The following is a 25065-nucleotide window of genomic DNA, read 5'->3' as shown; positions in this document are numbered from 1 at the left end:
GGGTGGATGCAATCATCATGTTTAGCTTTTTAATAAATAATTGATTAATCTACCATCAACCGTTAATGATCAGTACACTAAATTATTGATGACATATAGTTTTAGATAGCTAAAAGGTTTAAAAGGAAATTATAACTGACCAGACTAACATTTTATTCTCCTTTAAAGGTCATTTGTGGATTCCTATTGTTGCACTTGATTTTTTGTTTCTGTCATCACATACAGGACCACGCGGTGCTGCATTATCGTCAACTGCGTGTGTGTGTTGTGTGTATAGCCTTGTGCGCGTCCACGAGCCCGCGCGTGGCCTTGGTCTCAGTCCAAAGCCTGCCATTGGCTGTGCCCCTGCGTGACGATTTGGAGTAACTGTAGGATCCTTTTAGACCTAGATTAGCCATATTCATAGGCTTTCCTCGCACACACGCCCACTCCTCCTCCTCCTCTTCCTCCTCCTCCTCCTCTTCCTCAGTGTCTTCTCTCAGGTCCACTGCTCTGTCTCTTTTTAACCCCTGCGAGCAGCCGACGCGCACTCATCGCCTGTTTTCTCGGGACAAACAGACCGGGGACTTTTAACTCTTCACTCCACTTAACCGGTGCGTGTGTGCGTGTGTGTGCTCCTGTTCTTCAGTGCATCGGCCAGACAGACAGACAGATGGAGGACTACCACAAACCAGACCAGCAGACGGTGCAGGCGCTCAGGAACATCGCCACCCGGCTCCGGATCAACTCCATCAAGGCGACAACCGCAGCAGGCAGCGGGTAAGAGGACCAGGAGTTAGGAATAGACTGTTCTGCATAGTTTTTAGACAGGGACAGTCATTTTTAAAAATCTAAGTATTTACTGTCTCCTTTAAGTAAATAAGCAGAGGAGAAAGGTGTAGTTTGAATTACAAGCTGCAGAAAATGAAACTATGTCCGGATGGTGTGAGTGTCCGCAGAACACAGTGTTCAGAGGGTCGGAGATGGAGCTGCAGTGGGTTAGAACACAGCAGAAGGAGTGCATAAGATCCTCTGGACTTGCATAATAAGCTTAAACCGGGGATTTTAACCTGTTTTATCTGTAAACTCCAGTGCGTAAACTTGACCGTTTTTTTCGCCAAAATATGACGTGCGTAATTTACGCATGACTCCAAAAAAGTATATCTGATCACTATAAATGACCAGGGTTCATTTTATGTACTTTTCCGTCCATATTTCAGTTCACAAATGAGCTTCTAATAGGAATTAACTTTTTGATTTGATCTTCACCGTATGAGCCGTTACGCACCTGCAGCCATTCGTGACGGAAGACTCGACCGTCATAAATTGCTGCAGGTGCATGAGTGCTCCGGTTTTACTCTGTGACCGGTTATGTAAGAGAGGAGGGGCAGTGTCCGGAGCCGTGCATGACTCTGTGCCGTTCGTTGTGCTGCGCATGGGGCGACGTGGTGCACGGAGGCACCGGAATGGAACCGGCGCAGATCAGTCTGTAGTCCAGCCTGCGCCTGCGTGCGCCTGTGCAGCTCAACACACCGGCGTCAAAGAGAGAGAGTGGGCACGAGGAAGACGTCCGGTACGAGACTTCACAATAAAACACGTATCTACCAACGCAGCGTAGCATTTTCAGATGAATGAACAAGGGGAAGATTGGAATTAACTAAATTACAAAATGCATTCAATCAATCAGTGTAATATATTAAAGCTGTTATATCCCAACATTACGCATATTGTTTACATTTTCTTTAACACATTTGCTCTAAATCCGCTTCTAGTTGCAATAAAACTGAGTTTTAAGTTGCGGATTCCAAATCGCAAGTAAAAAAAAAAAAAAAAAAGAAAGAAAGAAAGAAAGAAAGAAAGAAAGAAAGAAAGAAGGAAATTCACTGTATGATTTAATCCTTTCATGCATAGTGGTCACTCCAGTGGACAGTTATTCTCCAGCTGTTCTCTTGTATATTCATGGATTTTGTTGTTTTAGTTCCATATCAACCAACACAATGGACGCTTATGCATCATCCCATACACTGCAATTCATACCATTATTGTAACTTTCCTGTTCTTGATCAACCTGATCTGCAGTAACATGTTTGAGTGTAAATCAGTTAGACTGTAATGAACAGTTTCTTTTAAAACAAAAAGGTTTTTTTTTTTTTTTTTTTTTTTTTTGCATATTATCTGAGTAATAGCTCGTATGTTATGCTAGTATGTTAAAATGTGAGAAAACATCAGATTAGCAGCATTTAAAAAAAATATTTTATAGTTTTCACACAGTATAACAGTAAATACATGTTTCTTTGCTTCAAAAATTAAACGAATGGTGTTCAGCCTAGTGGACATTTTTGTAACTCCATAATAAATAGGTTCATAAAAACATTTCAATCACTTTTTTCATGCCTAAAGAGAAATAAAAACACTCAGGAAAAAAAAAATCTTGATTAAGGCGCTCATAATTCATGCATGAAAGGGTTAAACTCATCTGCTTATAAACAATGTTTAATTCAGATTCTAGGTTTGAAAAAATAAACCTTTGTTAAATCATGTCTCATTTCTCTCGGAATAACGAAGAGAGTTTGAAATGTACAGAAATTTCCCCTTTATTTATTATATTTCAAATGTTTCCCGTAAACATACAGTTTGTAAATAATATGTCAGAAGCAGAACAAATCACCACAAAGAGTAAAAACTAATGGAACTACCTACTGTTTTTTCAGTTTACTTCATTGTTTATTCATATTTTTCTTTCATCACATGTCAAACTGAAGTCTTACCTATTTCATATAATAACTCTTTATATGTATTATAAGAGGCTCATATTTGATCATTTAAGTTTTTTTATTATTTGATCACATTTTCCATTTCAGGACCTTCATGGATTGTGGCTGAGCGAGGTATTATTAGCATGTGGTTTGAAAGTAAAACAATAACATGCAAATCATAAATGAAGACTATACTGTGAATTAAACTGTGGTTGTTCTAACAGCTTTGGAAAACACTGTTTTTCTGTCACTTGTGCACGTGTGATGGAGAGATGAATATACTGTATCTTCCAAATGCACATTCTGTATTTGATGTGTTTCATGCATGTGTCTTTAAAACAACAGATCTACTGTATGTGAACTTGCAGACTGTGACCCTGATAAAGGCTGTGGCCGTCCGTCTGTCTGTCTTACGTAACTCTGACTACGGCTGCTCTGCCACAAATTAACCCTCTAGATCAAACTCCACTTTCAGCTGTCTGTTTCTTCTTTTGTTTACACTCGTCTTTTCGTAACACGTTCATGGATTGACAGATGAATAAGAAAATGTGCATCTTTTGTACTAATTTTCTTGTTATTTAATTTCCAGTCATCCAACATCATGCTGCAGCGTGGCAGAGATCATGTCTGTTCTATTCTTTCATACCATGAAGTACCGACCTGAGGACCCTCGTAACGCCAACAATGACCGATTTATTTTGTCAAAGGTAAAACACACATTTCTGCAAATCCATATGTGCAAGAACTATATGTTCACAGAAACATTTACAAGTTTGTGTTGGGTTTTTTATATAGATACATTTTTATTAAAGTTTTTCACATTTTAACAAGGAGATACATATTCAAATTACATATTCCATTGTAGAGTTAGAGAAAAAGAACAGATGTGTTAAGTTAAAAAAAACAAAAACAGAAGAAATAACAGTCATGGTTACTGATATTTATTGTCCAAAATAAGGCACATACATTCGAGTCTGCAATCAGTTTGTGTTTTATGTACATTTGTCTTGTTTATGTCATTGTTTTAATGTATTTAATGTGTTTTTTTATGAATTTTGCTTTCTTATACATCCATTATTGTTGCTGTCTTTCTGTATTTTATGCCTATTATAGATGTCATTACACCTGCTCAGGGACCACAACTGAAAAATAAACACATTTACAGAAATTTCTATTAATGTGCACTAACTATGTAAAAATAAATACTGACAATTACACTTTCACTAATGAATAACTGATGCTAGAATCGTAGCATGTGACAGTATAGATGATATTCTTCATATTCTGCTCTATTGTTGTCATTTGGATGGTAGTTGGTGTTTTTCTATGCAGGCAGGAAAGTTTCATGAAGGCAAAAAACAAATGAAGAGAGGAAAATGGTCATTTCTGTTTGTGTGGAAGTTCCAAATAAAAGAAGAAAACAATCAATTGTGAAGCACCCTATAGCTGTTGTTAACTAATAATTTTTCAGATGAATTTATAGAATAATTACTGTATTATCATTTAAAATGTACCATTGCAGTAGAAGAAGAAAGGAGGTGTTGTTCATTATTTGATGTCTACAAGATGCCTGTAGCTAATTCTAAAGTTGACTGTACCAAATTGAATTTCTCATTGAGCACAAACTCCTCCTCCTCCTAGTGGTTTTAGTGTTGACCCATATAACTAAAACCTCTATAGTAGCATAATAAAATCTTAGCCAACATGTGAACTCCAGCTCCATGGCTCCAGGTGTTAATTTGAGGCCTTTTGATGGAGAATAAAATGCTTTTGCACCTGCAGCCATTGCATTACAGAGCAAAGCTAATGCAACATGATGCATTTTTACCCATGTAGGCACTTTAAGCTTTTCAGTAAAAGAGTGCATATGTACAGAAGCACTTTGTCATGAGCTTCTTTTGTGTTCTTATGTTGTGGTATTAATGTGGATACTTAATACTTGTTTTAGTGTATATGTGCTGTGGTGTCTTTTGAATCTCTCGTCCTATTTTAAACCTCACAATAAATGAACTTTGAACCTTGAAATCTTTTAATATGAAGAAATACATCAGACAGAACATTTTCATACACTTTTAAGTTTTGGCTTCATCATCAGATGACTTAAAGGCACAAACATTAAAAACTAAAGAGCTGTTTTCTCTCCAGTCTCTGACCTTTGACCTCTGCCTCCTCAGGGTCATGCGGCCCCAGTGCTGTACGCCGTGTGGGCGGAGACGGGATACCTGAAGGAGAACGAGCTCCTCAACCTCCGCAAGGTCGACTCCATCCTGGAGGGACATCCTGTGCCGGTGAGGAAACTGTGAATTAAAAATCAACCATTTCACAGACATGGATTAAACCAAGACTTAATCTTTTTTCAGTGGAAATATTTATTGAATATTCACTCTCAGACTTGGCTTAATCCATGTCTGAGAACCTGGCTGTTTAGCTGTTGTTATGTGCTTGCAGTGCAAATGCAAATATATCAACGTTTGACATATTTATTCTTCTACTTCTTCTTCTTCAGTAGTGATTAACATACCTTACACATCAGAACGTTTGGAAAAAATGTGAATGATGTACTTTGACAGTATTATGACAATTTTCCCCGTCATTTCCATTAAAAAGATACAGTGAACATGATCAAACCCACACCTTCTTCAGATCCACATGACTCCATCATGCTTTAACTCATTGGGCTTAACTGGTACCTCTCTCTAGTACAGTATTTACAAATTATCAGTTTTAAGTTTGAGACTTTTTCCTCATTTTGCAGTGAAAGATCAGACTAAATGTGGATGATGGCTCTTTGAAATATACAACATTTTTCTTTTAAAACTCTTCTGGGAGTATGTACAGTTGGTGCACTATATTTACCACAAATGTAGCTACATCTGTCCTCTTTCATACAATGCAACAATCAAAGCACAGATCAGTTTTTCATTCGAATGAAACAATCAATCTACAAAACAACACCAAGCAGCAGGTACATTCAGACACTGCTGAAAAACTCTAGGTTTGTGGTACTTCAGGAACTCTATTTGGATTGTCAATCTACAAGTACCTGTAACATTTGAATATTTGTATTTTTCCTGATAATTAATACATGAAAGGGTGAAAAAGTGAATGATGTTCATCAAATAGAGTATATCTGGTGATTCTTTAACAAAGCAAAGCGGCTGAGTGTTATCTTATACATAACTGTATATATTCTTTAAACTCTATACAGTAAGTATAGGTAAATGAAAGTAAAATAAAATGAAACAATCCATGTAGGAGGCCCAAACTAACAGACCTATTCAACCATGATGCATCATGAGAAGACACTTGAGTTTACTCCAAGGCCTCACAAAATAAAGATTTCAGATCCACTGTTTTTATAATATACACACATAAAAAGTGTACAATGTAAGTCCTGAAATTTTAAAGGATCTAAAATGAAAAAAGAATATTTTGACTCTAAATTATTCTTCAGAAACCTTGTATATTAATAGGGTCTCCATCGACAGACTGAAGTACATATTGGCCTGTATTAAAAAAGCACATTCAGATAAAAGACACAGTGTGATGAATGATAACAAAGATGTTGTTGTTTGACCGAGATGCTCCGTCTCTGCTTCTTTCTCCTCTGATGCAGACATTCATGACTTTGTCCACACATACTGACATACTGTATGACACAGACATGAGTGGCTGTCTTTTCAATGCAACCAGACAGACGACTGTGCCTTCTTTTACGTTAAAAATGCTCCATTCACCTTTCATGCATCATCAATAAATTAATCAGCAACAATTTTCATAATCAGTGTATCATCTTGTGTAATTTTTTTCAGGGGAAACAAGTCTAACTTCTCGGACTACTGCTATTTTTAGAGCTTATCTTGTTCCTTTATTCATCTGTGATAATAAACTGAAAATTTTTGGGTTGTGAATCAAACAAGATACTTGAGAATATCATCTTGGGCTTTGATTTTACGGACGAAATGTCTCGTCCATACATCCAGAAAACACGCCATAGACTCATCTACAATATGAATAATCACTCACAGCTCTGAGATAAATGTGCTTTTCTTATGTTTGTGTGAAACAGAAGCAGCAGTTTGTGGATGTGGCCACTGGGTCTCTGGGTCAGGGTCTGGGAGCTGCCTGTGGGATGGCCTACACTGGAAAGTACTTTGACAAGGCCAGGTAATGTCCACCAAAACACACATCCAGAACTATAAAGTACTGGAACAAAACTTGGACTGCAATGCATTATTTTCCTGCTATGTATGTTTTAGTTTGAAACTTTAACTGATGATGTAAAAAGCTATATTTGTAAAGAGTTAAAGGCTCAGTGTGTAATATTTAGTGGCCCCTAGTGGTCAGATAGGAAATTGCAGCCAGCCTCTTCCCTACAGTGGGCGCTAAAATGCAGGTGGTAATTATTAGTCAGTGTTTGTTTTGTCTGTTCTGAGCTTTTTAGATAAATAGAAAATAACTATAATTATTAATAACTCCACATTCAAATATATAAGGTGACGTTAATGCACTATATCACTGGATTCCACTTGTAATACAATGAAAAAAGGAAAAGGAGAAAGCTCTCATTACAAACATCGTAGGCTCACTGTAGATATAAATATAAATGTAAATTCATTGAAGCTAACAACAATGCATCAAAGTTAGAAGGTTAATTCACTTTATTATCCCTGGAGGGAAAGTTGTTTTCTGCATGTTAATCATCCTACTACACACAGTATCTAGCTGTGTGTTAGTGTGGTTTTTTTAAGGTGTTTATACATTAAAAATACAATGAATATGTAAATATTAGAGTAGAGGACTGTTAGCTTCAGGTCATTCCTACAGAGCCCAACTGCTTCTCAACACACAAAAATAGAGCTAATATATGTAATGAACAGGGGGTGGCCATGGCTCAGATGGTAGAGCGGGTCATCCAATAACCGAACGGTTGGCGGTTTGAATCCTGCTCTGGCCCAGTCGTGTGTTGTTGTGTCCCTGGGCAAGACACTGCACCCTCCTTGCCTCCAGTGCTGCTACTCACACTGGTGTATGAATGCCCATGAATGTTCGGTGGTGGGCCGGTATAGTCGCAGATTGGCAGCCACACCTCCGCCAGTCTCCCAGGGCAGCTGTGGCTACAAATGTAGTTTACCAGTGTGAATGTGTGAGTGAGTGAATGGATGAATAATGGATCCACTGTACACACTTTGAGTATGAAAAGCGCAATATAAATCTAATTCATTATTATTATTATTATTATTATTATTATTATTATTATTATTATTGTTGTTGTTGTTGTTGTTGTTGTTGTTGTTGTTGTTCGGGAGTGCATCTTTATTTTTATTTTACTTTAAACATGAAAGAAAGAAAGCACTGTGACTACTGTTCTGAGCTGGTTTTGGAGGTAACTGAGTAATAATGAACCTGTGTTTGGTTGGAATCATCCTCTCTGTAGCTGAAATAGTTCCATACAGTTATGTTGAATTCTTCTCTGCAGCCAGATCTTTCTTTTTCCTGTGGTTAATCCTGTGGTTCTTCAGTAAACTGATCAAGAATAATTCTGATTAGAGGTTTGCTGTGAACCTGCATGGAACTCACTAACAATAAACTACATGTATCTTATAATATCTTTTTGAATATTTAAAACAAAGTAAATAATATTAGACTTGTCATTTAGAATAGCAAGAAAGTGAAACTGTGCAAGCTGTTTTTAAGTATCAAGCATCAAAAAGTTGTAGCATGATGTGTTTGAGTTCATTTTTCTTACTCAGTATTGCATGTCCTGCTGTGTGTTCACTGCACATGTGCACAATGCAGAAACGCTGCTGAAACAATGCATTGTGCAGCCCTAGCATACATACTCCCCCTTGAAGACAAAGGAACCTTTACATAGAAATGTGCTCAGACATACATGTAAGGGCACAGCTTGTATCTGCACATATGAAGGTAGCCGGTATGAAATTATGCATGATGACTGCAAGACTGTACACTGCAGCGAGTTGTGCTGACATGTGACATTTCAGCCCCAGAGCATTTGGATTAAAACCCTCCTGACAGGCCTGCTTCGTGCTGACATTTAGGCAACCACTCAGAGCTGGAGAGCTGACCTCAGATCAGTTATACCTCCAGATCAGGATGACTGAGGCTATCTGCTCAATAGTGATCAGAAACAACCGCAGACAAAGATCAAGTGAAAGAAATCTGTACTGGGTATAATATTTGCCTCTGTGTATGCATATAGTTACACATACATATGCAGGTGCAAAGCAAAAAACCAGCATCCATTTATAAAGGTAGCAATGATGATAATAAAGCTGTGCAAAATTTAGACTTGCACGTACTTGAAGATAGATTCTGTACATCTAAATGTTATTTTGTGTATGGCTTGTTTTGCTTTGTTTTGTTTCTTTGCATGTTCAAAATAAAAAAATTAATTAATTCATTAAAAAAGAATCAAAACTCAGTGTTGTAGATAAATATAGATGTGTAAATATGACTATAAATGCAAATATATCTATGGATGTAAACCACCCATGATGATAGCTGTCCACAATTAATACAGTATTAAATGAAATGCTTGGGGAAAAAAAGCTGTAATGCAATTTCAAAGCATCAAACATGCATAATATATGAACCTAAGATCAGAGTCACACCCCAGAATCCACATTACTTAGATTTAAAGATACATTGTTGTGACCTCTGGTATTTTTACCCAAATGTAAAATATCTATGTCTCATTATTCATCCAATTTTCTTATGCATTTTATATAAAAATGGTATCAAACATCTTCATGAGACTAGATGAACAGGGTTGTGGTATTCCTGGATCAGTCCACACGTGTTGTCTTTGTTCCAGCTCCATCTAGAAAAGACCATGTGCTTTCAGTGCGACAATAGTGTTGTGTGTCCAATGATAGGACACAGCACATTCCACTCACATATTTATGCAAAATAGATACAACACAGAAACATTTGATCTGATCTCTGAAGCTCAGCATCTCATCCTGACACATTTTCCTGTAGATAAAACATGAGGAGACTGTTTTAAAGGCAGTTTCAGTTTTTGCACACAGCGGATGCAGTAAAACATGCGGTCGCTCATTTGATGCTGCCCTTCATATCTCTGTCTGCATTCTGTGTGCACCGATTGTTTCTGCTCTAATAATCACACATGCAAGAGTGCAGTTTCTGTCTCACCTCTGTGTGTGCTTCACTGTATTCTCTCCAAAAAAATCATCTAATCTTGTGCTGTGCTTCAGTTTCATGTACGTAGACACAGGTCATTACACTGTGTGTGTCAGGCATGTGTGCACAGGGGAGTTTGTGTTTTCGGCTGCACTCGGAGCAGCTTGTCAAGAAAATTCACTGCAACGTGACAGCATCACTGGTTTTATAACATAATCTGAGGCTATTACTGTACAGACAGCTGTGGAGAAAAGTAAAAGATGACTAGTTTTACTATTTATTTGTATGTTTTTGGGGAACAATTTTGTTTATTCTTGGATCTACTGGCATTACTTCCAAATTGTTAATTAATTATAGAAACTGCTGTTTTCAGACCTTGTATACTGTAAAGAAAACAAGTACATATTCAATTTTAACAATATTTTCACCTAGGAATGGATCATAAATGAATGCTTATTATAATAAAGCCAACTTTCAGACACAGATTTCATGTGCTTCTACATGCTCTCGACCAGTATTTCACATTCATTTGTCTGCTTCATCTTGCTCCTGGTGCAAAAATAAAAGTTTCTTTCCATGTACCTTCTTCTTGATCAAATTCCAGAGGTTTTCAGTGGTGCTCAGGGCTGGAAATTCTTTTAGTATTCTTTTAGTTTTTTCCATACTCTGCAAAATTTACTAAAGAATGCCTCTTAGAGTGTAGCATCAATGCAGTATTAATAGTATATTAAGATTACTGCTAAAAAATGCTAATAAATAAATAAATAAATAAAAAAAAATTCCTTATTATATAAAATATGACATTTAAGTTGAATGGTAAATTTTCTATAAAATATAGCAGGAAATGCTAATGACAAACAAAAAGTGCCTACAGCATCTATATGGGTGTGGTTTATTAAAAAAACACTACATGAGTGAACCCGTCAAATAGACTCATCAACAACGCCGAGATGAGACCGGATAACTGACGCTGTACATCGCTTCATCCTTACGTGCATCATTTAATATCATCTTTTGTTTTGTATTGGCTCAGTGTGATTTATTGTGAGCTTTGTTTGCCTATAGAACAGGTTTGGTCGGTTTGAAAGGAAAGGGTATCGATTCCTTTTCTCACCTTTAAAGATAAGAGTGCACACTTTGACAGGGATTATTTTACAGCTGTAGTGGAAACCTCAGTCTGCTGCCGTTATTGTGTGTTTGGGTTCATGTCTGTCTCTGTAGTAGTCTTTGAAATTTGATGTTCGATAGTTGTGGCAGAATCAGTGGTCAATGAAACAACTGAGGTTCAGTGCAGCTGCATGTCGCCCAACCAGCACCATCTCCTCCAGCCTCATGGTTAAAAGCCACTGGTTAAACTCAAGGATTAAAACCTGATTAAAATCTGATTAAACAGGTTAAAAACAGATTAAATCCCCAATTAAAAACCACTACAGACTGCACGCACCTACAACATGACCTTCTGCTACTTAATACCTAACTCATGAATTAAACCTGAATTAAAGAAGTTGTCGTAATTCAAACCCTGTCCACCTTCGTTCTCCAGTCTCTTCTTGCCACCATTTTTGCACCTCTGTGACATTCCTTTCTTATCTGTTATTTCTTCTCCTCTTTTTTCTTTGTCCTCTGTACAGTGTGTTTTTTCTTTGCGCTCAGAGCTGGCATGCGTGGTGTAATGTGCAGTGTCTCTGCTGATCTTCCAGCTTTAATGAAAATGTGTCTATTTGACTGGAAAGCTGTCAGGAGTCGTTACCCTACGGGAGTAACTAGAGAGGGTGATTGGAGTGTGGCGGGGGGTTGAAGTGTGTGAGTGTGTGTCTTTAGGTGTGGGGGTCAGCTGTCACATCAAGGCCTAAAGGAGGAATCAGGATAAGAGGTTGTAGTCAGTGGAAAATGACGCCGACATGAAGAATTACACATCCCCGCTTCCACAGCTGAACTCTGAAACATATCCGTCTCCTTTCCCTGTTTGGTCGTAGTTATCGGGTCTACTGCCTCCTGGGTGATGGAGAGCTGTCGGAGGGCTCCGTGTGGGAGGCCATGGCCTTCGCCTCCTACTACCAGCTGGACAACCTGGTGGCCATCTTGGACATCAACCGCCTCGGCCAGAGCGACCCAGCGCCGCTTCAGCACCACGTGGAGAAGTACCAGCGACGTTGTGAGGCCTTTGGGTGAGGAGGGGGGAGGCAGGAGGGAGATGTGTTATGTATATTTGCACCTTTAGTTCCTAACATCCCAATACCAGCTAAATACTAGGTGGTATTTTTTTTACACATATACTATAAAATAATTAGTGTTATCTTGATGTTAAAACTATGGACTTATTTTGTCTGATGTTGGAATCCACATGCATATAAAGTGAATAATGAATCAGTCTATTATCTTTAGTTATTTTATTTTCAAACATGGCAGACTTTCACTTGCTGAAGCTTCTCAAATTTGGGATTTTTGTCATGTCTGATGATCCAAAGCATGTTGTGGCTCAGTTCAGATTCAGATTCAGATTCAAACTAATTCATTAATCCCTGAAGGGCAATTCAGTTCACAGTTACCCTGCCTCATTGAATGTTTAAACAGTTAGGGACAAACAAACAAATGCAAAACATTCGTAGCAGCATATATGACAGCCACATACAGTACACATTCACCTGTCAGTACTCAGAGAACTGCATTCGGGCAATAAATTCAACAGTGAAACGACTAAGATGCTAAAAAAGAATAAGAACACAATAAATAACAAATCAAATCACCTTCAGTCATTTCCCAGCGTTTTGCAGCCTGATAGCTGTTTCATCCATTTAGACATTATTCCTTTCAGTGTACGTGCAAAGTATGTTGTTGCATGTGTGCTCAAAGACACTTGTAATTTCCTCTGAAGTCCTCAGAGTAGCTTATTAAACTAATTCTCTCTTCAACATAATGGCTCAACACAGGCCAAAGGAAGCCACTGAATGCAAGCTGTATGAACCCTGTTACCTGTACATAAAGTGCAAAGTTTACTAAAGAACTGATCAATCTTGTGAGTGGAAAATATCAGACTTTGAATTAGGGACACTGAATAAAAAACAGATGCATTTTCAACTATTTTTTAAAAACTTTATAGGCAAAGCAGTTACACAATTTTAAAAAAAACAGCAATATTAGAAAATAATTGTAAATAATAATTATAATGTTCCACATTCCAGGATTTGCTCCTTTGAAAAGGTTTATCCCTGGTTCACGCCCTATTCTTCCACCAAGTCCACAACTTCATTCATAATCCTCCCGACAGACAAACCAACTAACCCAAAACAAACTAACAGATGTGGACGATTACATGATTACACTTCCACCACAAGCAGTTCACGAGTCCAAACCACCAGAGAGAAGTGTTCACTGATGAGGGACAGAGTTTCTGTAGGGCTGCATTCAAGTAGGATCTTCTCTGTTTTCAGCTGGCATGCCATCATCGTCGATGGCCACAGCGTAGAGGAGCTCTGTAAAGTACTGAGTCAGCCTCGTCACCAGCCACTCGCCATCATCGCTAAGACCATCAAGGGGAAGGGGATCCCAGGTACAGTCATCCACCACGCACTATGATCACATGGTTTCAACCAAACAATACGACTAATGACTTCACCAAGTGAGTTTTTGTGCCAAATTCTGTCGAGCTGTTAATTTTTATACAGAAGAGGGGCCAGTGGGCAGTGCTCTTTTGATGGCGATGCAGTACTAATGTATCTAATCTACCCAGTAGTATACAAATGACCTAACTTTGGCTCCACATTGACAACCACAGCTTAAAAAAACAAAAAAACAGAATAATATAACATTCTGTCATCATTGTGCTAATAATACTGATGTACTTTTAATTCAGAACCTTTGCTTATAATGAAGGATTTTTCGTCATTGTCACATTTCTGCCTTTTCTTAAGTGAATGTTTCGAATCAAAATGACCTCTAGAGCTGTTTACTTGATAAATGTTTAATTATTGTAATAATTCTTTTGTAAAAATATCAAATTTTGCCAGATATCAGCCTCTCAAACATTATTTTTTTGTCCAGTGACTGAATATGTCTGTCATTTGGATCACTCTCATTGTCTCATTTTCATGCTAAACTGTGATTTATGTAAAAATGATGAGAGCAGTAAAAACGGTGCTGTCCATAGTTTTCTTATCTGGCCCTGGACCTGTCGTCGGTCCTGAGGGGCCCTAACCCGCTGTAATCCTGGCAGTGCTTTAGTGCTTTAGCTGCTGCTGCTCTGTAATCCCTCAGTATGTGCAGGATCCACTCAGAAACAGGCCTTTGTGTTCATGTTGTGATAACATTAAGGGGGAGTGTGTTTGTCCACGTGTGTATGTGTGTGTGTGTGTGTGTGTGTGTGAAGGAGAAACTCAAAGAAACTTAGATTCATTGTTGTGACAGTAGAGCATGTCTTTGTATAAGTAAGTCTCTGTCAGAAATGGTGAGTGTTGTTGTTAAACCGTGGCCTCTAAATTCTAACCTTTGACCTATAAGTATCTGTTGGATTAGCCTTTAGAATAGAGCCACTGAGCTGGAAGCCTGTTATGAGAATGACAGCTGTGCATTTGCATATGTTTGTTCATAGTAGGAGGAATATGGACTCTACAGTTCATTCAGTGCTCAGGATTTCTACAATATTTCTCTTGTTTAACTTACTGTTTTTGCTGGTTTGATTTAAGCATGTTTTATGCCACAGAGTTAATCAGAGTTAACGAACATGCGAATTAAGGATGTGCTCATTGGCTGATTAGTCAAGTGTCAATCTTTTGGAGGCAATGGTGTTATATGAATAATTTAATAAAACAAACAGACTATTGCAGCAAACTTTGCTAAAACTAAGCAGATCCCACAGCACAAGTATTATTTCTCTACCGCTAAAAGTCACTGAATGAGCCAAAGAAGAGCAATTATTATGAATTTTTCTTAACTTGGCTGTTTTCCCATCATAACTGGGTTATATATGAATGAAGCTTCTGCCCTCAGCTACTCCATGTTTTGTGTTACATTGAACTGATGCAGATGAGAAACAAATGGCCCAGGACTGAAGATTAAAACTAGATTTGTGGTTCACCCACTCCTTGTTTGGTCCATGTATTAAATTATCATTATTATGGTTTAGGTAGAGAGCATGGCAAGTCGTGACTTAGAACTTAAACTTAAATGAAATGCCCATCCCTAGTGTGAATTTGTGGCATATTTATTAAAGCCATTGGGCCTTTGTCAACAAAATTTATCACATTGATCTGTTGTAAGTTTTAAGCTTTTTCTTTGGAGTAATCAGTAGCGAATGTCAAAGAAATCTGTCAAGTTAATAATGTGGTCATATATATTTGTTATCTATGCAGGATAAATGCAGTGGCAGTTTTGCTCATGTAAGACAATATATTAATATGTTTAACTACTTATTTTGTGCTTTACTATCCTTTGAAACGCATGCATTTGTTTTGAAATAACTTGTTTTAGGAAGGGCAGGCTTAAGTGGAGCGCAACTGTACTTCTGAAGTTTCTTTATTACCATTTCAGTCAATGAAACAGATATAAAAAGTATAAAAACACAGGACTATGCAAGGTTTCAGGTGCCATCCAGGAGGCTTATCATTGACCTGAGCCTCATAATTTGAATGACTGAATGAATGAATGAATTTATTTTGGTTTGTACATCAATCATTGCACTTAGTACAATAATCGTAATAAACAAAAAAAAACAAAACAAAAAAGGAATAGGCTGAGATTAATAAAATATTCTGATTCTGATGATTCCTGAAATATTACCAAGAACCAAATGTCCTGCTGCCTTCTACTGAAGCACATATGACAACCATGACCTGGAAAACTGAACAATACCGTCCATCTGTACTCTTTTCTACTTTTCATTTTACTCTTTGTATCTTTTAGCTGCTGAGGATAAGATGGGCTGGCACGGTAAACCTCTGCCCAAAGACATGGCTGAAGGTGTGATCAAGGAGCTGCAGAACCGCATCATCAACTGCAACAAGCGTCTTTATCCCGCTCAGCCCAACGAAGACGCGTCTCCTATCAGCCTGCGTAACATCCGCATGCCGAGTGCACCCAACTACAAACCAGGAGACAAGGTAACAGAAGACAAGCAGAGACCAACTAACACAACTGTGAAAAGTACTTACTTAGTGGAGCTCTGACAAGAAAAACTTCATCCAAGGTCATATATGTAGTAATAATAATAATTCCTGTATTTATGTTTGTCTTTTTCCAAACCAGTCTGTGCAAAGTTACAACAGGAAGACAGGGATTTTAGAAAGTAATCGAATAAGAAAAACAGATTAAAAGATTAAAAATAAATATATGCAGGAAGGTGTCAATTTACAAAGGTATAGCAATATTACTATGTTTTTAAGCAAGAAAAATAGAAAGAAATAAACATTGATCTAAAGTCCAGTGAGAATGACAGTGTTTTTATTGTACTGAACTGATTTTCTTTTGATGCCAGATTGCTACGAGGAAGGCGTACGGTGTGGCTCTGGCCAAACTGGGCCGCTACAACGAGCATGTGGTGGCTCTGGATGGAGACACGAAGAACTCCACCTTCTCTGAGCTCTTTAAGAACGAACACCCCAACCGCTACGTGGAGTGTTACATCGCAGAGCAGAACATGGTGAGGAAAATGTGTTTTTTTTTTTTTTTCAGGTAACAGAGGGTGTTGTTAAGCATCACATGAGTTGACGGGTGTACTCAAAATGGATTGTCATTCAAGGTTGCCATGTCATTTAGAGGTATTAATTTCTTAATGTACACATATTTGACACTGTTGAAGACACTGGAATTATTAAAGAAATAAATTAAGGTTTAAATTGAGCTTTTCTCAGTCTTTTGGGGCTCTGTTATACCTCCCCTTCAGCCACACAAACAGCCTACACAACACATTTGATCATGAACCGAGTTCTTTTTCAGAAATAATTTCATCAATCTCATGTTCCATCCTTTTCTGTAGCTGTTTCTGTCTTTAGTTAATGCTTTCAATAGGTATACAGAACTCCAAAAGTCTGAGGCCACCTTTAGCTAATAAACAACAAGAACATACAAAAAATATGTGCACAAAAAACTGAACTAAATGGGTTGTAAAGGTTAAAAGTCAATGATATTCTTTTTCTATAGAAGAGAAACTCAACCTAAAAACCCTCTTTGTCTCTCTTCAGGTCAGCGTGGCGATAGGTTGTGCCGTGCGGGATCGTAACGTGGTGTTTGCCAGCACCTTCGCCACATTCTTCAGCAGGGCTTACGACCAGCTGCGCATGGCCGCCATCTCTGAGAGCAACATCAACCTGTGTGGCTCCCACTGTGGAGTCTCCATTGGTCAGTCCACAAACATCTGTCCCAGAGTCAAGACCTGAATGAATCTGGCCTTTTAATGTTAATATTTACCACTAAAAGTACTACTACTAATAATAATTAATAATAAACAGCCTGGCCAAAAAAAAGTCCTGACCTGGATTTGACCAAGTGAATATGTAAGGTCTTTCCATTGGATAAATACTGCAGAAATGAATATGTTTTAGCTAGAAACAAGTTCTTTAATTTGAAGTGATGCAGTGAGTAGCTCCTCTTTTCTCAAAAAACATCAGTTTGTAGAGAGAATAAAGAGTGAACTATATTTCAAAAGAAAACGATGAGTCCATATTTTATACATCCCTTATTTAGCCAGGTAAAAAAGCCTCATTGAGATTGCAAATCTCTTTTTCAAGAGTGACCTGGCCAAGAAAAGCAGCATAACACACAGTTTCTGACAAGACAAGACATAATCAACACATTAAAAAAAAACACTTATAACACTGGTCAACAATAAATTTATTGTTTAAGTTTTTTGAGCTGATTTAGGATAATTTTGGTGTGCTGAATCAAAAAATCATATTTGTTTTGCTCAATCAGGTCAACTTTCTGAACTATGCTACATATTGGCTTTTTAACATTTTTGCTTACATTTATGGGCATTTTCACATCATATGATACAAAATTCTTTCATATTTCTTGCAATAAATGAATTCTGAAGATTTTACTTTTGCCAATTTATGATAAATGGTTTTTTTTAATATTACAGGTGAATGAAATGGCTTCAACTAGAAGATCTTGCAAAAATAAGCCTGACGTATTCTGCTACATCTGCAGTGAATACACCATTGTACCTAATAGGAATCCTGTTAGAAAATGATTTTTTTTCTCTTAAAACCTATTTTGGGTGAGAACTATATAAAAAATCAACTGATAAAGTCACAAAAATGTCATCAATTTTGTGAGAAGATCAAATTTTTCAAAATCAAATTAGCAAAAAAACCTGACCTGATTGAGAAAAACAGATGTCATTTTTGGATTTAGCGGTGCAAAATGGTCCTAATTCAGTTGAAAAAACCTAGACAACTTGCAAAAAACATTTTTTTGTAACCCAGTGTAATCGAAAGTGGCAAAACAACCATTTGTGCAAGTTTAAAAACATTTATGTTGACCAAGCTCATTGATTTCACGCTCATATCATCAGGGTGAGAAGAGAAGTAGATGAAGCGATTACCCATCATGCCTAGTTCCTACAGTAAAAGCCTGTGGGGGCAGTGTTATGATCTGGGGTTGTTTCAGTTTGTCCGGTTCAGCAACATTACGTGTCCAAAATATGATAGAAATAAATGATGATTTAAATTTACTGAAACGCATGCCACAATCAACAAAATCAGTCCATGAAATATTACATTTTGGGGCTTTATTTGGCCAGGCTGTGTGATAAATAATCAAATAATCATTCACTGCAGTACAAGACACCACCACAACCTTATCAACTCCTAAGTACATCTAAAACAGATTCATATTATACTTATAAGTAGATGTTTCTCACACAGGAGTCTTTTTCTGCAGATGGTTACACCTTTAGCGTTTTATTGAGAGTAAAACATAGAGAAGGATGTGGTGACGTAAGATAAAAGTGTGGTTATTCTAATGAAGTCACATCACCCTGAGTGTTTGGATAGAGAGTAGAATCAGTTGATTCCTGGTAATGACGTGATTGGAATTTGTTGACAAAGACTCGTATTCTTTAACATGATTATCTTTGTGTCAGAAACTGAACTTATGCAGCATGAAGGTTCAAAGTCGACCCTTTTAGCCTGGTCTTTAACGTGTAGATCCTTTAGTTTCACCACAGTGCTTCTTTCTTCTCCTTAGTTGTTCTGGTTTCTATTTCCCTGAATCCCTAACCTTTCTTCCATCTTCTCACCTCTTTTGTTGTCCATCTTCCTCTTTTTGTATCAGCACTCCTTCCCTCCTCCCTGTGTTTCATCTCTATGTGTTATGGAGGTGATGACAGGGCGGCCTGATACTCTTTCACCTCCTCCTCTTCCTCCCCTTTCTCCTCCTCCTCCACTTCCTCAGGTACATTGCATGCCCACCTTTTCCAGACCGAATGCATGCTTATTTTTTAATCAAGCACAACCATGGGTTTCGCCACAGCCTGATTCCTGTACTCTATGCTGTTGTTGTTTGTTTGTGTTTAGGTGAGGATGGTCCTTCCCAGATGGGTCTGGAGGATCTGGCCATGTTCAGAGCCATCCCCACAGCCACTGTCTTCTACCCCAGTGACGGTGTCTCCACTGAGAAAGCTGTGGAACTGGCAGCCAACACAAAGGTACCTAGAGTCACCTGTAGGTTGTGGAGAAACATTGAAAAAGTACTGTTAAATGTAAAAGCATAGCAGTGTTATAGAGAATGATCATACCAATCAACAGTTCACTTCCAGCTCAGTATTAAAGGCTTATTTTGCATATTATGAAGTGGGCTGAATGAGGTACTGTTGTGCTTTTCTGTCATTTAATTATAAAAAGTGGGGAGATGAATTTCAGAACTCTTCTAAAAAGGTCTTTTAAAGTCATGCATTAGGTTTGGTATGACATACATTTTGTATTTTTGTTGGTTTTATATAATTAGGGCCATTAGAACCCTTTCAGAGGAGGTATCATATCAGAAGTCTGCTGTCAACCATTGGCCAACTTGTGCCAAATATCTGATTATTTAGCCAGAGCAATAAATTGTCAAAGCTAGATAGTATCGACTTGATCAGGATTGTATAGAAGATTAATTGCTATTGTATAATTGCATCTTTCTTTTATTAAAATCCATCCAGTCTTTCTCAGTTTGAGCAGATGAAACTAAATTATGTTTGTTTTGTTTCAGGGTTTGTGTTTCATCCGAACAAGCCGCCCAGAAAACAACATCATCTTCAACTCCAATGAAGACTTCCATGTTGGTCAGGCTAAGGTTCGTAGCTGCATTTTAATGTATGATGTAAATACACAAAACATCTTCCTGAAACCCAAGACCTGAATTTGAAAAGTAAACATGTGAAGCTTGAACCAGGCATGGACTTGATTCTTTTTTAATCAATCCTTTCTTTATTTTCCTAACACTCATGTCTAATCTGACTGCTCTCCTTTCACCTGTCAGGTCGTGTATAAAACCAATGACGACCATGTGACGGTGGTTGGTGCAGGAGTGACCCTCCATGAGGCTCTGGCTGCTGCTGAACAGCTGAAGAAAGGTACAGAAAGAAAGAAAACCAACTCACAGAAATGCAACCATCATTTAATCACATGCATCCTGTGACTGTTTACTGTAAAGCTCACCTCCTTTGTTCGTTCTTCAGAGAGAATTAACATCCGTGTGATCGACCCCTTCACCATCAAGCCCCTGGACTCCAAAACCATCATCGAGAACGCCAGGGCGACCAGAGGGCGCATCATCACAGTGGAGGACCACTACTATGAAGGTGAGCGCCTGGAAAAACACCAAAGACACTCTCTAGAAGTGTTAGGGTTAAGGTTTCCACCCAAATGTATTACAAATTAACCAAATTTTCTGAAATTAAGCAAAAGAAAATGCAAATTTATGCATGTTTCTGTCCACAGTTGAATATCAATAGTTGGTTTCATATCTATGTATTAGTCTCCATCACCAAGGAAAGTGAAAGGCACTCTTTAACTCTTTTTCTGCCAGTATCTGCACCCTGAGCACTGAGGGGTTTTTTTTTCTTACTTTCTTTTCTTTTTTATTTACCTACTGAGGTCCACAGGCATTCCAAATGTTCCAAAACTTTTATAGCTCAATTCCAAAACATCCATTTTATGTCTCCTCTGGACCCAAATTTACAAAAATACACCTTCAACTGTACATTTATACTAATTATAGCACCGTGAAAACAATGTATCTATAAACCCTTGTTGCATTCTTTACATAATTTTCATCTTGTTACGTAATTTCATTTTATCAGGGCTTTTACATATTTCATATCTTGTTGCATCTTTAATGTTTTTTTATGTCTTGTTACATCTTTTACACAGTTTTTATCTTGTGTTGAGTATTTTACCTTAATTTTTTCTTGTTACATCTCTCTGCAGTTTGAATATGGAAAATTAATCCACAAATCATATTGTATTTTACTTTAAGGGTTCAGCTCTATGATTCATTTTAGATCCTGACCATAGTAAGTTTGGCAATTTTTCAGAGCTGATTTGTCAGTAGACAGTGCTTTTAGATGTTTTATTCCACTATCTGAGACATAATCTGCTGTGGTGTGGGTTAGGTTCAGTCTGTTACGTCTTAACGGCGATTTGCACCATTAAGAAATAAACCACCACCATGACACCAGTAATTCTGAGCTGAAGCAGAAGATATTTCAATCGCCATGTATCGCCACAGGCCCCAGGTCTGTGTCTGCTGAACTTGGGATCAGATCCAGTTAGTATCAAATCAGTCACATCTGTGTGAAGTCAACAGCCTTCACAGGAGAGTTTTGACTAGAAGGCATGAGGATTATTATGCAGCTCATGAATAAAAAAAGCCCTGAGCAGCAAAAGGACAAACTCCATCTGCAGGAAGAAACCTTCTGAACAAGAGGCTCAAGTATAAGGAGCACTTTCGATGGTAAAGACACTGAGACAAGACAGATATAAGAAAGGTGAAATAAATGTTATATGGTGGGGGAAGGGCAGGGCCTGTCAGGGTTTCTTAATTTCAGCTCTGGCCTTTAGGCTCTCGTTGACCTACATACAGCACCAGCATCACAAAAACCAATGTCCAAAAACTACTGTCTCTCCTCTTTGTGTGTTTTTGTCGTCCTCCATGTCCTGTTCTCTCTCAGTTTTTAAAGATTATATCTCACATAAGAGACAATGACAAGAACAAGGGCGATCGTTGATATTTTGGTCGAATAATTTCTGTCATTTTCAACCTTATTTAAATAATTTTTTGTCCTCATTTATTTCTGTACTAACTGATCACAGTGCACTGAACAGATAAAAACATCTTGTGGCAAATTAATGATATGTAGAGCTATATTTATAAAAATTTAGTCTTTATTCAGCAACAACAAATCATAAGTAAGGTTTGTCACAAATGCAAGCACAAATGCATGAATGTGACAACAAAAAAAGAAACAAAATGAACAAAGCTTTGTAAAAAGGTAACACACAACTCAGAAGAAAAGGAATTTAGACAGGTTTTATGAAAATAGTTTATTTGTTGGCGCATCAGTAACAAGTCAGACTATATTAAGTACATTATTTCAGTGGTTTTCTGTTCAGTGTATCACAGCAAAATCTGAAAAAGTATTAATCGAAATTTGCCAGTTTAACAATATTTAGACAAAAAAAAGAAGATTCTGAGTAATTTTATGCCCATTAGTAGGTACAGTGAGGGATGGGGAACATATAAGTACAGTATGACTCCATATTCCACATTCATTCATGTAGAAATGAACGAGTGAGAGATTTCATGTGTAAGTGAGAAGCAAGGATAAAGATGGAAGAGGCTGAAAGTGTGAGGAGGTGGAGGTGAGAGAGTGGGAATGTTAAAGGGGTGGGGGGGTGTTGGTCCTGTCACTAGACATTAAATCATGTGGAGTCCAGTCACCCGTGGACGTGTGAGACAGTGTGGAATATCCATAGGATGACAGAGGGAAGATCAGTGGTGGAAAGGAACTACATTTACTAGTTTGGATTTGAGGTGTTTACCTGAGCATTTTCATCTAATGCTCCACCTTTAGGTCCAACTTAGTATAAAGACAGAGATGTGTGGCCATTAAAACTTTACTTAACCAATTTTTCCACAGTACTGTACATCTGAGGCCACCATATGGTACTTCATATATAATTTACTTAGTTTTTTTTTTTTTTTTTTTTTACATTTTTTCCCATGCATTTATCTGTATTTTAAAAGAGTTCAATTACATTCTCACAAATTGCTCTTAGTCACATGTTGTAGAAATATTGATTAAGTTGAGGAAATCAAGACATGACTTTGTAGTACAGGGAACTGTTGTTGCCATTTTTTCACATTTTTTATGCATTCTTAATGAAAATTATCTGTAGAGTGATAGATAATGAAAAAAATTATTGGTTTTACATTTCGAATTAAGACTTATTTTGTCTTATAACTGTACAGAAGCTTACACAGTAGTAGTATTGGCCTCATCTAAGTTACAAATAAAAATGTTTACATGTTATTGCAATAATACAGATAATGTAGAAATGTAATTAAAGTTATCATGTCTCAAAGAAGCCAATTAATGCTTGTTGATGTGTTATTGCAATTATTTGCTATAATTTTAGATAAGCGTGATCATCCTCAATCTGTTCTTGTCTTGTCTCAGTTAACCCATAAAGACCCAGCGTCTCTTTGGTGGTAGTTCCCAAATTAATTTTTCTCTCTATTTAACCTTTCTTAAGTGATTTATCACCATTTATTATAAGATTATCCACTATATTTAGCATAATTTCAATGTAAATGACATATTTTCCTACATTTAATCCATCGATCATGTTGATGTTCATTAAAGCTCTGAGTAAAATCAAAAGTTATTAAATCAGGAACAGGGAAAACTGAAGTAAAAGTGACATTTTCAACAAATATATCAATAACTGAGCATAAACCAAGTGTTTCCATCCACTATCATTGATCAAACTCCATGGGTTTTACAGGTGAATCAATGTTGTAGAAGATAATAGTGTTTCCACGTTCACTATGGAGCCTCTGAACGTCCAAATGGGTCATATCTGATGACCATGAAAAGATGACAAACTGTATTTTACACCAATTATTTACATGTATTGATAAGATCAGTGGATCAATAGGTGTTAAACATTTTAGATCAGTAGATGGTTTTGGTCACCAGTGGCTGTTTGGGTCTTTATGGGTTAAACTCAACTCAACAAAAAGAAAAGAAAAAGATAATTAAATCCTTCAGTTGCACTATTACTCATCAGCTAACCTTCCATCACCATGACTTCTATAACTGAACTGATTGTATTGTCAGGTATTACACAGACGTGCCCTTTAACAGGTATAATCTTGACAGTTGTTGATTGTTGTTGATTCTTCAGGTGGTCTGGGTGAGGCAGTGTGTTCAGCGGTAGTGAATGAAACCGGCTTCAACGTCCACCGCCTGGCCGTGTCCCAGGTGCCCCGCAGTGGTAAGCCCCATGAGCTGCTCCGAATCTTCGGCATCGACCGCGACGCCATCGCCCAGGCGGTCCGCAAGATGCTCAGCAGCTCTGCCAATGCCAAGTAAGCAAGCTGCAGCAGCAAAACGGTCCAAAAAAAATAAATAAAACGGAGCCCATGGTCAACTGGCTATCACCATGGAGACGATAAACAAATAAACCAACACGAAGGCGGGGGAAGCACTTTTGGCCCACTTGCACTCTTCCTCTCTAAAACGATGAATTGGAAAAAGGAAAATGTTTTTTCTCTTACTGTCATTGATGTGGTTTTGACACCCCCACCCCAGATTTTGACCCCTTCAGTTTGTGAGTTCAGTAAACACCCCCTTACCTCCACACACTTCCACCCCCCTGACCCTTTTCCTACCTCTCAGAGAAGTTCTGGTACTGCTGTAGTGTTTTCAGTAAAAGCAGTGAACGTGGTTTGGAGTAAAGTGAAGTCTTTTTATAATTTGTGTGGAACCTTTCTCACGTCTTTGGCGCAGCGTTTCCTGCGTCTGCACTCAGTAAAACTTTGTAAATCCCACCCACTAGAGCCAGCAGGGTGTGGAGAAACTCTGGTTTGGTCTGTTTGAGCACTGACTGTTTTTAACCTTTTAAACCTGACTTGGATGGGACTGCTTCACAACAATAAAGGGATGGTTTCTTCACAA

At 37.7% G+C, this 25065-nt stretch overlaps 1 protein-coding gene across 1 annotated transcript; it reads left to right on the top strand.

Annotated features, from left to right (window-relative positions):
• The first annotated feature begins 381 nt into the window (after window positions 1-381).
• On the top strand, window positions 382-25065 carry LOC115422158 (transketolase). The gene is made up of 14 exons (XM_030138254.1): window positions 382-759; window positions 3325-3442; window positions 4910-5023; window positions 6805-6902; window positions 11879-12070; window positions 13334-13452; window positions 15801-15997; window positions 16372-16536; window positions 17078-17234; window positions 19415-19545; window positions 20091-20174; window positions 20361-20454; window positions 20560-20682; window positions 24293-25065. Exons 1-14 carry the CDS (start codon window positions 653-655, stop codon window positions 24478-24480), a joined length of 1887 nt encoding a protein of 628 aa, XP_029994114.1. The 5' UTR covers window positions 382-652; the 3' UTR covers window positions 24481-25065.

The sequence above is a fragment of the Sphaeramia orbicularis genome, chromosome 7 (genome assembly GCF_902148855.1).
Source record: "Sphaeramia orbicularis chromosome 7, fSphaOr1.1, whole genome shotgun sequence".
Taxonomy (NCBI): Eukaryota; Metazoa; Chordata; class Actinopteri; order Kurtiformes; family Apogonidae; genus Sphaeramia; species Sphaeramia orbicularis.
Note: the sequence above shows the minus strand (reverse complement) of the source record. Positions and strands in the feature narration are given on the sequence as shown.

Bases quoted from the DNA above. Each gene is read 5' to 3' on its own strand.
- LOC115422158 (XM_030138254.1), top strand. From the start codon at position 653: ATGGAGGACTACCACAAACCAGACCAGCAGACGGTGCAGGCGCTCAGG. The intron at 15,998-16,371 runs GTAACAGAAGAC...TTTTGATGCCAG, and splicing joins ACTACAAACCAGGAGACAAG to ATTGCTACGAGGAAGGCGTA. The intron at 16,537-17,077 runs GTGAGGAAAATG...GTCTCTCTTCAG, and splicing joins ACATCGCAGAGCAGAACATG to GTCAGCGTGGCGATAGGTTG.